Here is a 16,252-nt window from a genome sequence, read left to right as displayed (position 1 = left end):
AGGGCTGTGCAGAATATGCAAAGGATGGATGCTGTCATTAGTTTTGGTCCTTCTTCAGGACAACACTCAGCCAGCCGTTTCCACCTTTGCTATGGCAACTGTGCCTCCAGTTCATTTGGATGTTTTTTATAATTTTCCTTTAGCCTGGTTGTAATGAAAAGTAGATTGAATCTGTTTGTACATCTGAAGTAGCAGTTTGGAGGAGGTATTTCACAATAAATGAGAAATTGCAGGTCAGTGATGTGGGATGTGCGCAACACCTGACAGTGGTCTTCTATGTGAAAGGTATAAATATATTAGTACAGCATACCTTGGACCATGTTAGTGTTGCATGAAATTCGTGTGACACAAATAGCTCAGTTTAGTAAATACTGACATTTTCATGTGGTCCTCATATCTCTTGGGCTGAGGTGTGCATCACCTACAAAAAATTAAATAGATCAGTTTGAAAACCAGTTATTTACTAAGCATGATTGTGTAATAGTCCTTTCTATAATTTGTGAACCAGCTCTCATATCTTGTTAAGTCATGTTTGATGACAGAAAAGGTCTAGAAGTAACTAGATGTTGAACTCATGGTCACTGGGGTTATAATGTGATCCACACTTAGCCACAGCCATTTGAAAAATAAATACTAAAAACCATATTAGGAAGGAAAGTTGCTACTCACCATATAGTGGAGATGCTGAGTTGCGGTTGTTGTTGTTGTTGTTGTTGTTGTTGTGGTCTTCAGTCCTGAGACTGATTTGATGCAGCTGTCCATGCTACTCTATCCTGTGCAAGCTTCTTCATCTCCCAGTACCTACTGCAACCTACATCCTTCTGAACCTGCTTGGTGTATTCATCTCTTGGTCTCCCTCTACGATTTTTACCTTCCACACTGCCCTCCAATACTAAATTGGTGATCCCTTGATGCCTCAGAACATGTCCTACCAACCGATCCCTTCTTCTAGTCAAGTTGTGCCACAAACATCTCTTCTCCCCAATCCTATTCAGCACCTCCTCATTAGTTATGTGATCTACCCATCTAATCTTCAGCATTCTTCTGTAGCACCACATTTCAAAAGCTTCTATTCTCTTCTTGTCTAAACTATTTATAGTCCATGTTTCACTTCCATACTTGGGTACACTCCATACAAATACTATCAGAAACGACTTCTTGACACTTAAACCTATACTCGATGTTAACAAATTTCTCTTCTTCAGAAACACTTTCCTTCCCATTGCCAGTCTACATTTTATATCCTCTCTACTTCGACCATCATCAGTTATTTTGCTTCCCAAATAGCAAAATTCCTTTGCTACTTTAAGTGTCTCATTTCCTAATCTAATACCCTCAGTATCACCCGACTTAATTCGACTACATTCCATTATCCTCGTTTTGCTTTTGTTGATGTTCATCTTATATCCTCCCTTCAAGATGCCATCCATTCCGTTCAACTGCTCTTCCAAGTCCTTTGCTGTCTCTGACAGAATTCCAATGTCATCGGCGAACCGCAAAGATTTTATTTCTTCTCTGTGGATTTTAATACCTACTCCGAATTTTTCTTTTGTTTCCTTCACTGCCTGCTCAATATACACATTGAATAACATCGGGGAGAGGCTACAACCCTGTCTCACTCCCTTCCCAACCACTGCTTCCCTTTCATGCCCCTTGACTCTTATAACTGCCATCTGGTTTCTGTACAAATTGTAAATAGCCTTTCGCTTCCTGTATTTTACCCCTGCCACCTTTAGTATTTGAAAGAGAGTGTTCCAGTCAACATTGTCAAAAGCTTTCTCTAAGTCTACAAATGCTCGAAACGTAGGTTTGCCTTTCCTTAATCTTTCTTCTAAGATAAGGCGTAAGGTCAGTATTGCCTCACGTGTTCCAACCTTTCTACGGAATCCAAACTGATCTTCCCCGAGGTCGACTTCTACCAGTTTTTCCATTCGTTCATACAGAATTCGCGTTAGTATTTTGCAGGTGCGACTTATTAAACTGATAGTTTGGTAATTTTCACATCTGTCAACACCTGCTTTCTTTGGGATTGGAATTATTATATTCATCTTGAAGTCTGAGGGTATTTCGCCTGTCTCATACATCTTGCTCACCAGATGGTAGAGTTTTGTCAGGACTGGCTCTCTCAAGGCCGCCAGTAGCTCTAATGGAATGTTGTCTACTCCCAGGGCCTTGTTTCGACTCAGGTCTTTCAGTGCTCTGTCAAAATCTTCACGCAGTATCAGATCTCCCATTTCATCTTCATCTACATCCTCTTCCATTTCCATAATACTGTCCTCAAGTACATCGCACTTGTATAGACCCTCTATATACTCCTTCCACCTTTCTGCTTTCCCTTCTTTGCTTAGAACTGGGTTTCCATCTGAGCCCTTGATATCCATACAAGTGGTTCTCTTTTCTCCAAAGGTCTCTTTAATTTTCCTGTAGGCAGTATCTATCTTACCCCTAGTGAGATAAGCCTCTACATCCTTACATTTATCCTCTAGCCATCCCTGCTTAGCCATTTTGCACTTCCTGTCGGTCTCATTTTTGAGACGTTTGTATTCCTTTTTGCCTGCTTCATTTACTGCATTGCGATAGGCAAAATAAAAAGATTCACACAATTATAGCTTTCGGCCATTAAGGCCTTTGTCAGCAGCAATAGACACAATACTACACACGCACCCAGGGCCCACACACACACACACACACACACACACACACACACACACACACACACGGGCAAATGCAAATGCAAACACAACTTGCACACACGTCTGCAGTCTCAGATAACTGAAGGGTGGGTGTAAGGAGGAGGCTAGGGCAGGGAGGGGGAGGGGTAGTATGGGGGGGGGGCAGTGAAGTGTTGCAGTTTAGACGGTGGGCAGGAGAGAAGGGGGGCGGGGGGGGGGGGGGGAGTAGCGGAAAGGAGACAAATAAAAAGAAATTTAAAGACTGTGTGTGGCAGTGAAATGATGGCTGTGTAATGGTGGAATGGGAACAGGGATGGGTCTGGATGGGTGAGGACAGTGACTAACGAAGGCTGAGACCAGAAGGGGTACAGGAACATAGGATGTGTTGCAGGGAAAGTTCCCACCTGCGCAGTTCAGAAAAGCTAGTGTTGGTGGGAGGGATTCATATGGCACAGGTTGTGAAGAAGTTATTGAGATGAGGGATATCATATTTGGCAGCGTGTTCAGTAACAGGGTGGTCCTCTTGTTTTTTGGCCACATTTTGTCGGTGACCATTCGTGCGGACAAACAGCTTGTTGGTTGTCGTGCCTACATAGAATGCAGCACAGTGGTTGCAGCTTTGCTTGTAAATCACATGACTGGTTTCACAGGTAGCCCTGCCTTTGATGGGATAGGTGATTACAACTACAAATGGATTAGTCAAACTGTAGTTTAAATGTGGTAAATGTTCTTGAAAGGCCAAAGTATATGGTATACATTCCCATGGTTGGCAAAACAATGTAATTTGCTGCCCACTCACCACTCCCACTCCCTCCAATCCTACCAGAGTGCCAAGCTTGAGCAGCTGTGAAACACAGACTGCAATATAATCTAGGGTGCAAGTCATATGTAACAACAGCAACTAATACACAAATAAAAGATCACAATCATGATCCAGTCCAATTCACGTGCTTGTATTCATCCCACCATCTGTTGGTACCACCTCCGACTGTGAGTCTTACTGCTGTAATTTATTCTCGCAGCAGCAATTACAGTCAGTGTATTTTGATTGATAGACATTTCATTCTGGACAAACTTTCCTTTGTGTTTCACGTCAATGTCAGCATCGCAAGCTGGTAATGTTTTGATCCCATATTCTAATACATGGATAGCGGCTGAATTTCTCATTTGCAACCCACTTAGTAAATCATTGCGGTCTCTCATAATCAAATAAAATATTGATCTGGTTGCAGAAACAAGTAATGTTTTTTTGAAGGGTATCATTTTCACTGTTGAATGTTACCTTCAATTAAAAAGCAGCATAATGTTTGTAGACGGCATCCATACATGTATGAGAACTTTTATTGCAAACCTGTTCAAATACAACAAGAGTTTGTAAGCTGGTAGAATTTGGTGCTATTTCCTCCCATGTTTCACAAAATTGTCAAATTTTAAGCAGGGCAATAGATTGTTGTAGTGGCTAGTTTATAGTTTCTTGTGTATCCCTTGCACTAGTACTGTGCCAGTCAAATGTCACATGATTATTCGAGCAACACCGATACTGTATCAAACACTTTGGCACATTGGGAAACTTGAACCTGTTCGAAGGTGAGTATCATTTGCCCAGCCGTAACATTCCAAATTGTAAAAAATAAATCTACACATGACTTCAATAGCCAGAGCTTTATCTGTAGGATAAATGTAAGACAACCCCTATATACCTATGTACTTTATTAAACAACGTAAAAATATTAACCTCGGCAGCAATAGTTTAATCAGTGAATATAAGACAACCCTTTATTTTTTGAGTGATGATTTGGGGAAAAAAACCTCGTTTTATAATTGGATAAATATGGTAGCTCCTCAGTAGGCCTCACATGGGCTGAGTGTACCCCACTTGCCAACACCCAGACGGTCACCCACTCAAATGCTAACCAAGCCTGACAGCACCCAACTTCAGTGATTTCATGGAAACTGGTGTTACCTCTGCAGCAAGGCCATGGGCAATTCATACTTCAGAATACATTAATTAACGTTTCAGTTGGTTTCTTTCTTTCCCTCTTTTTTTACATCATGATGCTTTGTTATGGCACACAATTTTACTTTGTGGTGCGCTGCACTAGCTGGCCACTGTGACCGAGCAGTCGCAGGTTTGAATCCTGCCTCGGGCATGGATGTGTGTGATGTCCTTAGGTTAGTTAGGTTTAAGTAGTGCTAAGTCTAGGGGACTGATGACCTCAGATGTTAAGTCCCATAGTTCTTAGAGCCATTTGAATCATTTTTGCACTGCACTACTCCAGTACAGGATGCTGACTCAAGGAGAATACACTGAGCCCACGCAGTTACGCAACTCAGTGGTTATACTGCAATGCGTCATACGCAAAACAGATAACAAAAATACCCAAACAGCTTCCCATTTCTAACTAAATTATTATATGATTTAAATATCGTGAGCATCCATCATTCACCAGCTTGGTAGACATACTGTTAACGCTACTCTCGTGGAGGGATATGTAACACCACACATTGACTGTTACGGTTATTGTAGTAGGAAGCTGTCAGGTCAGCGTTAGTTTACAATATCAAATTATAAGTTGCCTGTGTAACCAGAATAGTTTGTTTCTTTGCATAAGCCACAAATTGTACTGTTGGTGTCAGCTGTCGCAAGCAATAAGGTCTTCACATTCAGTAATTCAATTCTTTATGCATGATCTGACATACTGCATACTTTGTGAGTCCAGTGGTGGTCATTAACTTTCTGTGACAATTCTTCTTTGTCTCTGGACAAATTCTGGCGTTCATTCCATTCAGAATGCCAGCATCTCTGCACCATGGTAGCAGAATTCCAGACCTAATAATGTGCAGCAATCTTTGCTTTCTGCTGAACAGTGAGGCAATCAGTCATCTTTTAAATTGCTTTGTGCAGCTTCTTTCATGGCAACCGTCTGTACTGCTGACAATGTAAAAACAAGTGCTGGCTGAGGGGGAAAGAAGAGGAAGGGGAGGCAGTGAGGGAAATGGAATAAATGGTGCATGCAGAGCACTAGTCTGGCCTGGCAGCCAGACACAAACATAACCATTTGGACAGTATGGTGACATTTGGCATTAATGGGCAATGGCAGCAGATGACCGACGTCAGTGCCTTTGCTAACACAACATGGCCTGCAGTGCCTCACCTGGGCTCATGACCATATCCGTTGGACCCTAGATGACTGGAAAACCGTGACCTGGTCAGATAAGTCCTGATTTCAGTTGGTAAGAGCTGATGGTAGGATTCGAGTGTGGTGAAGACCCCTCAAAGCCATGGACCCAAGTTATCAACAAGGCACTGTGCGAGCTAGTGGTGGCTCCATAATGGTGTGGCCTGTGTTTACATGGAATGGATTGGATCCTCTGGTCCAACTTTACTGATCATTGACTGGAAATGGGTATGTTTGGCTACATGGTGACATCTGCAGCCATTCATGGACTTCATGTTTCCAAACAACAATGGAAAGTCTATGGATGACAATGCGCCATGTCACTGGTCAGGGCTACAGTTGTTCGTGATTGGTTTGATGCACATACTGGACAATTCAAGCAAATGATTTGGTTACCCAGATCACCCAACATGAATCCCATTGAACATTCATGGGACATAATCAAGAGTTCAGTTTGTGCAAAAAATCCTTCACCATCAAGACTTTCACAATTATGGGTGGGTTCAGAGGCAGCATACTCACTAATTCTGCAGGGGACTTCCAGCAACTTGTTGAGTCCATGTCATGTCACTATGCTGCACTACACCAGGCAAAAGGAGGTCCAACATCATATTAGAAAGTATTTCATGGCTTTTGTCACCTCAGTGTACATGACTCTGTGACAATGAGTAGCAACATAAATACTGGTATGCAGTACATCACTTCACATACTAAGTATGTGAAAATGTATTTTGGCTTAGATTGAGAAGTAGGTGCCCTTGCAAATTTTAATACTTAATGAGTACTTGCATAGTTCGTTCATAAGTTTTATCATCAATAGTAGTGCATCGAAGCAAAACGGTGTAAAATTTATCAACAGACATTTGTTTAGCTTCTACAGTTGATTTTAGGAGTTAAGCCTAGTTAAAGTTTTGGCCAATATGGTATCTAATATATTATTTTCTGCTGGATCTCAAGGCATTGCTTCGTGCAACATAGGAAAGTACAAATAAAGTGTGAGTGGAAATGAAGCAGATTCGATTTTGTAATGGGTATGCCATTGTCCAGGGCTCTCACAAGTTTTGAAATGATTCAGCAAAATTATCACAATTTTTTGCACTAGTTTTGAAACATTTCATTTGTACTTCACCTAAAATCTGGAACACCTGATGTAATGGGTTAATGTGAGCTCAGAAACAAAAAGTATTTTCTTTCGTCTTCTCATGATACCTTGTGGCCATTGTGTTGTTGTTGTTGTTGTTGTTGTTGTTGCTAGACGAGAAAGGAAATGAGCATCTTTGGCTGACACATTCAGACAGATGCAGTTCGACAACTAGTTTAGGTAGAAATGATAGAGAATATAAAAAAAAAGCAGCTGGAAGCCCTATGCTAGTTTTAGTTCCAAAATGATAAGAGGATAGGATAGCGCAAGAATAAAAGGAAGTGGTTACTGCATAGGATAACACAGAGTCTAATAAACAAACATTTAGGGGGTGCAAAAGAAACCTCATTTGTTTTATTTATTGTAGAAAATTATTGTCAACAAACTAGTATGTTGTTTCCTCTATTAAGAAATCCAAGAAAATGTCAGGTTTTAATTAGTGTTTTCTCTATTTTCAGAGTGAAGCCGTAACCATATGCCGTAAAGCTGCAGATACAATGAATTACAGTGACTTGACAACTAATCTTATGTACTGGGAAAAATATTTAAAAGAACAGTCTTTATCATGCTTACACAGGAAACAGATTTTTGTGCCATTCCATACAATCAATTCTTGAAGATAGCAAACAGAAGAAATTTCTGAAATTAGTGGATGGTATACAATACTTGATGGTGTACAATACTCAGGGATTGTTTTAAACTAATTTGTTCCAGACTGACATTACACTGTTTTGTAAATATTTGTGAAACAGATGTGACTGTGAGAGTGTCAGATATTTGATTAGGCATGAATCTTACATGACCACATTTCACCTACCGATGTGTCAGAAATATTTTTGGTGTAGTAGAATAGGTCACCAGAAACATGTCAATTTGAGTTAATCTTGGGTAGTGCACATAAATGACTTCTAATAGTTTTCAGAAGAGGCATTTATGAAACTTACAAGAATTGAAAGCAAAATCAGCAGCGTTAATGTTTGAGCATTGATGAACTCTTCTCGGATGATGAGCTGAGCAGTGGTGTCATCTTGTCGCAATGTTTCAATGATGATGGGTACAAAACTCATCGAAACATTGCAACAAGATGACGCCGCCACTCAGCTATCACACGAGAAGAGTTCATCAATGGAATACATCAAGATGTTTGAGCATGTCACACAATTTCATTAATTACAATAATTTACAAGAGAGATTATTTTTAACCATCAGTGACAGAGTAAAATGGAGCATTAGTATCACTGTTAAAAGGTCACCCACAGTGTTTCAGATTTTATGGAAGCGAATAAAAAATAATGTATATCGTGTAAATAAAATTTTGTTTGTTAATTTTGCCAGTGGCAGTTCTGATTCTCTCCTCCAAGTTAATAAAATTAACCTATCACTCTTAGCTACGTATTTTAATGTTTGCAATAGTGCTATATTTTTTGTAATGAAACATCATTTTCTCAGTAGCATCTAGTACTTTTAGTGATTTGTTATATTAATTGCAGGTCACTGATGACCAGTTACTAGTTCATAACATTATTCATAAACTTTATGTGTTGCAGAAAGAGTTGTGTAGGGAAAATGGTAGAGTTCAAACAGTGGAAGGAGAGAAGGCAACCACCCAGTGCATTGTTGAGGCTTTGAAAGACAGAAAAGCATATCTCCCCCCCCCCCCCCCCTTTTAGTTCTGAGAAGGGCGTTGTCCAAAACCTTAAACTTGTTTATGTGCATTTCTGGCACTCATTGCCTCAACTATGCTATGAATGGTTACCTTTACACATTACATTGTTTGTATTCCCTCCAAGACTACCCAGAAAATGGCAGTATGTTAGAAGGGGAAGGAGGAAATGGACTAAGAGTGCATTCAAAGGGAACATGCTTGCTACCAAAATCATTCTGTGTTTTAATGCAGCTATAAGAATTTACAGTTGTCCTGTTGTGGCAAAATAACTGTTACCTGATCGTATCCCTATTACTACTTACCGTAAAGATGACATGTTAAGATGCAAACAGGCACAATTAAATGACAGAGCAAACAATGGAAACTCCAGGTAGGAATATCAACAATGTAGGAAAAGATAGATTGCTACTTAACATAAAGAAAAGACATCAAATTGCAGACAGACATGATTAAGAGACACTCACATGTAGCTCTCGGCCACAGCCTTCATCAGTAAAAACACACACACACACAAAAAACCGCTAACTCCAGCATCTCAGATCAGAATACAGCTTTACAGTAAGTAGCCATCTTTTTCTAAAATTAAAAGACATTTACACATAAGCTTTTGGTCTTGGCCTTCATCAGAAAAAGAAACACACACCATTCACTGAAACAAGCAAGCACCACACTACTGGGTGTGCATTAGGTGTGCTTGCTTCTTTTTTTTTTTTTTAACAAAGGCTGTGGCTGAAAGCTTATGTGTAAGTGTCTTGATTTTGCCTGTCTGCAACTTAATGTGTCATCTTTATGGTAGGTAAAAACATAGCTTTTCCTACAGTGTTGATATTCCAACTTGGCGTTTCCATTGTTTGAATGTCCCTACTACTTTTTCCCTTTTTGCTTGTTTTGAAATGCCTTGAATTTTTGAAACACATTTTGTAAAGTGAAAAATTGCTGTTTTTATTTAACTTTTTTGTGTTGCTTTAGCAATATCTGGAAGAAAATTTTGGATTTTGGCAAACCGAATTGATTCCTAGTGTAAAGAGTTAGGATTTCTTCCAAATTACATACATGGCTTCCATTTTACATTTACTTAAACAGTAAGCTGCACAGAAAAAGACCTTTTCAATCAGTGTGTGTTTTATAGGTCAGCCATCCTGCCGGCCCCCATCTTTTCTGTCATGAGTCTAGTGTAGAAAGTTAACAGGCGTTGTGTGAAGTTTGGAATAGTAGAAGACAATCATTGAAAGAATAGAGCTTTGAGTTCACCAATGATGTGTACTTGTATGGTCTGATGGTATACTGGAATAAATGGAATCTATTACTGAACCATTTTCTCTTTTGAGACATGCCATTGCAATTCAGTGACCAATTTTACAGAATTAAGTGAGTTACTGACTATTTCAATAGCATCAAAAGTAATATTTACATTTCAGGTAAAAAGTTCTGCTTTGGCAAATCACTGGTTTAACAGTTTGACTGCTGTGGATGAGTTAACTTGTCATGTTCTGCCGCTCGCCAGGTGCTGACAACACGTTTAAACATGGCATTTGGGTGTTCCTTAAGTGCTATTGATATGTTTATGCATCCTACTCCATTGACCACCTCACTGTTCCAGAAGAATAACTTCCATATTTCGGTGAATAAAAAAGTTTCGAGTATTTATCGTACAACAGAGGTGCCTCCTTGGGTGTTATCATTTGCAAAAGACCTCATTTTGATATATTGATCTATTATGACCACAATTCCTGATGCACAGGGACAGAATTGGGTGCGCCGTGCACACCTGTCTGCTAGATATAAAAATCAATATCTCAAGAATGAGATGAGATATTGTGAGATAATGTTCAACTGTCAATTTTAAATTATTTCTGTATCATACTTACTCGACAATGTATGAGATAAAATCGATCATATGTAAAGTATAAGCAATGTGTATCTACAACCTCAAAAATTTTGTGCAATGCTTTACTTTACTTGGTGCAATACAGCAATTATGACAAATTATGTCCCTTATTGAGTGAAGGTATCAGACGGTAAGGTGTGCAGAAATCAAATTTTTTCACTGAATAGCTTTGTTAAAAGTGGGAAAGTATTTCATAGAAGCCAGCAAGCCCACATGTGGACAGCACTGGCCACACCGTCCACTGGATATAAAAACCAGTATCTCTAGAACAAAATAAGATATCATTATGCTCTCAATTTCAATCTAAATTTGTATATGTTATCTATCTCCCCCATGAACCACGGACCTTGCCGTTGGTGGGGAGGCTTGCGTACCTCAGTGATACAGATGGCCGTACCGTAGGTGCAACCACAATGGAGGGGTATCTGTTGAGAGGCCAGACAAATGTGTGGTTCCTGAAGAGGGGCAGCACCCTTTTCAGTAGTTGCAGGGGCAACAGTCTGGATGATTGACTGATCTGGCCTTGTAACACTAACCAAAATGGCCTTGCTGTGCTTGTACTGCGAATGGCTAAAAGCAAGGGGAAATTACAACCATAATCTTTCCTCAGGGCACGCAGCTTTACTGTATGGTTAAATGATGATGGTGTCCTCTCGGGTAAAATATTCCGGAGGTAAAATAGTCCCCCATTCGGATCTCCGGGCGAGGACTACTCAGGTGGATGTCGTTATCAGGAGAAAGAAAACTGGCGTTCTACGGATCGGAGCGTGGAATGTCAGATCCCTTAATCGGGCAGGTAGGTTAGAAAATTTAAAAAGGGAAATGGATAAGTTAAAGTTAGATATAGTGGGAATTAGTGAAGTTCGGTGGCAGGAGGAACAAGACTTTTGGTCAGGTGAATACAGGGTTATAAATACAAAAGCAAATAGGGGTAATGCAGGAGTAGGTTTAATAATGAATAAAAAAATAGGAGTGCGGGTAAGCTACTGCAAACAGCATAGTGAACGTATTATTGTGGCCAAGGTAGACAGGAAGCCCACACCTACTACAGTAGTACAAGTTTATATGCCAACTAGCTCTGCAGATGATGAAGAAATTGATGAAATGTATGAGATAAAAGAAATTATTCAGGTAGTGAAGGGAGACGAAAATTTAATAGTCATGGGTGACTGGAATTAGAGAGTAGGAAAAGTGAGAGAAGGAAACATAGTAGGTGAATATGGATTGGGGGTAAGAAATGAAAGAGGAAGCCGTCTGGTAGAATTTTGGACAGAGCATAAATTAATCATAGCTAACACTTGGTTCAAGAATCATGAAAGAAGGTTGTATACATGGAAGAACCCTGGAGATACTAAAAGGTATCAGATAGATTATATAATGGTAAGACAGAGATTTAGGAACCAGGTTATAAATTGTAAGGCATTTCCAGGGGCAGATGTGGACTCTGACCACAATTTATTGGTTATGAACTGTAGATTAAAACTGAAGAAACTGCAAAAAGTTGGGAATTTAAGGAGATGATACCTTGATAAACTGACTAAACTAGAGGTTGTAGAGAGTTTCAGGGAGAGCATAAGGGAACAATTGACAGGAATGGGGAAAGAAATACAGTAGAAGAAGAATGGGTAGCTCTGAGGAATGAAGTAATGAAGGCAGCAGACGATCAAGTAGGTAAAAAGATGAGGGCTAGTAGAAATCCTTGGGTAACAGAAGAAATATTGAATTTAATTGATGAAAGGAGAAAATATAAAAATGCAGTAAATGAAGCAGGCAAAAAGGAATACAAACGACTCAAAAATGAGATCGACAGGAAGTGCAAAACTGCTAAGCAGGGATGGCTAGAGGACAAATGTAAGGATGTAGAGGCTTATCACACTAGAGGTAAGACAGATACTGCGTACAGGAAAATTAAAGAGACCTTTGGAGAAAAGAGAACCACTTGTATGAATATCAAGAGCTCAGATGGAAACCCAGTTCTAAGCAAAGAAGGGAAAGCAGAAAGGTGGAAGGAGTATATAGAGGGTCTATACAAGTGCGATGTACTTGAGGACAGTATTATGGAAATGGAAGAGGATGTAGATGAAGATGAAATGGGAGATCTGATACTGCGTGAAGATTTTGACAGAGCACTGAAAGACCTGAGTCGAAACAAGGCCCTGGGAGTAGACAACATTCCATTAGAGCTACTGGCGGCCTTGAGAGAGCCAGTCCTGACAAAACTCTACCATCTGGTGAGCAAGATGTATGAGACAGGCGAAATACCCTCAGACTTCAAGATGAATATAATAATTCCAATCCCAAAGAAAGCAGGTGTTGACAGATGTGAAAATTACCAAACTATCAGTTTAATAAGTCGCACCTGCAAAATACTAACGCGAATTCTGTATGAACGAATGGAAAAACTGGTAGAAGTCGACCTCGGGGAAGATCAGTTTGGATTCCGTAGAAAGGTTGGAACACGTGAGGCAATACTGACCTTACGCCTTATCTTAGAAGAAAGATTAAGGAAAGGCAAACCTACGTTTCGAGCATTTGTAGACTTAGAGAAAGCTTTTGACAATGTTGACTGGAACACTCTCTTTCAAATACTAAAGGTGGCAGGGGTAAAATACAGGAAGCGAAAGGCTATTTACAATTTGTACAGAAACCAGATGGCAGTTATAAGAGTCAAGGGGCATGAAAGGGAAGCAGTGGTTGGGAAGGGAGTGAGACAGGGTTGTAGCCTCTCCCCGATGTTATTCAATGTGTATATTGAGCAAGCAGTAAAGGAAACAAAAGAAAAATACGGAGTAGGTATTAAAATCCATGGAGAAGAAATAAAAACTTTGAGGTTCGCCGATGACATTGTTATTCTGTCAGAGACAGCAAAGAACTTGGAAGAGCAGTTGAACGGAAGGGACAGTGTCTTGAAAGGAGGATATAAGATGAACATCAACAAAAGTAAAACGAGGATAATGGAATGTAGTCGAATTAAGTCAGGTGATGCTGAGGGAATTAGATTAGGAAATGAGACGCTTAAAGCAGTAAATGAGTTTTGCTATTTGGGGAGCAAAATAACTGATGATGGTCGAAGTAGAGAGGATATAAAATGTAGACTGGCAATGGCAAGGAAAGGGTTTCTGAAGAAGAGGAATTTGTTAACATCGAGTATAGATTTAAGTGTCAGGAAGTCGTTTCTGAAAGTATTTGTAGGGAGTGTAGCCATGTATGGAAGTGAAACATGGACTATAAATAGTTTGGACAGGAAGAGAATAGAAGCTTTCGAAATGTGGTGCTACAGAAGAATGCTGAAGATTAGATGGGAAGATCACGTAACTAATGAGGAGGTACTGAATAGAATAGGGGAGAAGAGGAGTTTGTGGCACAACTTGACAAGAAGAAGGGACCGGTTGGTAGGGCATGTTCTGAGGCATCAAGGGATCACAAATTTAGCATTGGAGGGCAGCGTGGAGGGTAAAAATCATAGAGGGAGACCAAGAGATGAATACATTAAGCAGATTCAGAAGGATGTAGGTTGCAGTAAGTACTGGGAGATGAAGCAGCTTTCACAGGATAGAGTAGAATGGAGAGCTGCATCAAACCAGTCTCAGGACTGAAGACCACAACAACAACATCTATGTTTCATTCACGGCAATGTATGAACTAAAATCAACCATACACAAAGTCAACTAATTCCTTTTTTTTTTTTTACCTCTGTAAACTCCATAAAAACCGAGCGAGGTGGTGCAGTGGTTAGACACTGGACTCGCATTCGGGAGGACGACGGTTCAATTCCGCGTCTGGCCATCCTGATTTAGGTTTTCCGTGATTTCCCTAAATCGCTCCAGGCAAATTCCAGGATGGTTCCTTTGAAAGGGCATGGCTGACTTCCTTCCCTAATCCGATGAGACCGATGACCTCGCTGTCTGGTCTCCTTCCCCAAAAAACAACAACTACTCCATAAAATTTCGCCCAGTTCTTTACTTAATTTGATGCAGCAAGATAACTTTTATTTGAAATAAAACCTTATTTCATTGTTTCTGATTAGTTCATTTTGCTTCCTTTGGCTTTATGTGTTGCTCAAAGTAATTAAACAATGAAAACAATCAATTTTTGACAAAATAATTTAACTGGCTAGCTGATAACTCTATCATTATCCTCCCAGCAGACAAAGAATCAATCACTGTAGTACATGACAGAAAGGAGTATGTTGGTGAAGGTCTACACCAGCTGTCTGATACTTCTACATACAGCGTCTGCCATCAAGCTCCCATCCCTGTGATTCAAACTGACCTGCAGTCCCTCCTTAAAATCTCAGCCCCCTCACAAGGACAAACACTTCAGTCCATAGAACTTCTCCCAAACCACACACTCCCACCTTCTACCTTCTTCCTAAGATCCACAAACCCAGTCATCCTGGCTATCCTATAGCTGCTGGCTTCAAAGCACCCTTCGAACATATATTTGCCTTAGTTGATCAGCACCTGCAAGTCATATTACAAAGACTCCCCTCCTATATCAGAGATATCAACCATTTCCTAGATCGTCTGAAATAAATGCCCATTCCACTCCCACCACGCACCTTTCTTGTTACTACTGATGCCACCTCTCTCCATACCAACATCCCCCACATACATGGTCTGTCTGCTGCTGAACATTTCCTGATTCCAAAACTATGACAGCCTTCCTATTCGCCTTAATCAACTTTATACTTACCAACAACTACTTCATCTTTGAGGGTCAGACTTTCAAACAGATCAGGGGTACGGCCATGGGAACCAGGATGGCTCCTTGCTATGCCAACCTCTTCATGGGTCACTTAGGAGGGGTTTTCCTGGGCTCCATAAGTCTTCAGTCTCTGGTTTGGTTTAGATACTTTGATGACATCTTTATCAAATGGACTCACGGCGAGGCTGACCTGTTAAAAGTTCCTGGAATCTCTGAATACCTTCTCCCAGTTAAATTTCACACTGTCCTATTCTGAATCCCATGCCACTTTCCTTGATGTTAATCTTGTCCTCACCGAAGGCCAGCTATACACACCCGTCCACATTAAACCCACCAGCAAACAACAGTACTTACATTTTGACAGTTGCCGTCCTTTCCGTGTAAGACGTTCCCTCCCATACAGCCTTGGCATTCAATACAAATGTATTTGTTCAGATGCAGACACCACCATTCTCACCTCAGCCTTCGCTACCATTCTGACCTCAGCCTTCGCTGCATGTAATTACCCCACCAGCCTAGTTCAAAAGCAGATTTCCTGTTATGTAAACACTGTTCTACCATTTACATCGGCAAGATGTACCACCAAATTATCAGTTAGGATGACTGGGCATGGGCAGAGGATGTATACTGGCAACACACAATATCTTGTTGCAGAGCATGCTCTACAACATCAGAGTTGTGACCTCAGTTCCTGTTTCACCACACGCGCCATCTGGAATCTTACCCCAGACACCAGTTTCTCAGAACTCTGCAGGTGGTAACTAGCGCTACAACGTGTCTTTGGTACTCACCACCCACCTGGCCTTAATTTACGTTAATTTCTCCCATCTCAGTATTTCTTCACAGTAACTACTCTTTTCTTCACTCCATTTTAGTTTACTACATCTTTCGTTGTCTTACCCGTCTATTTATCACCTCTCACCTCTGTTACGTAAAATGTACGTAGCTTTTCAATCTTATTAAGTCATACATAATGTTTAAGCAGTAATCTCTGTCTTG

The 16,252-nt window shown here is 40.4% G+C and overlaps 1 protein-coding gene across 1 annotated transcript in view; it reads left to right on the top strand.

Annotated features, from left to right (window-relative positions):
* LOC124795644 (PMS1 protein homolog 1-like) overlaps positions 1-8,200 on the top strand; it is a 140,267-nt gene extending 132,067 nt beyond the window's left edge. The window contains exon 18 of the mRNA XM_047259716.1: positions 7,451-8,200. Within this exon, the coding sequence (XP_047115672.1) occupies positions 7,451-7,609 (159 nt within the window). The 3' untranslated portion in view covers positions 7,610-8,200. The remainder of the gene's footprint in view (positions 1-7,450) is intronic.
* The last annotated feature ends 8,052 nt before the right edge of the window (positions 8,201-16,252 follow it).

This window comes from Schistocerca piceifrons, chromosome 4, assembly GCF_021461385.2.
Source record: "Schistocerca piceifrons isolate TAMUIC-IGC-003096 chromosome 4, iqSchPice1.1, whole genome shotgun sequence".
Taxonomy (NCBI): Eukaryota; Metazoa; Arthropoda; class Insecta; order Orthoptera; family Acrididae; genus Schistocerca; species Schistocerca piceifrons.
Note: the sequence above shows the minus strand (reverse complement) of the source record. Positions and strands in the feature narration are given on the sequence as shown.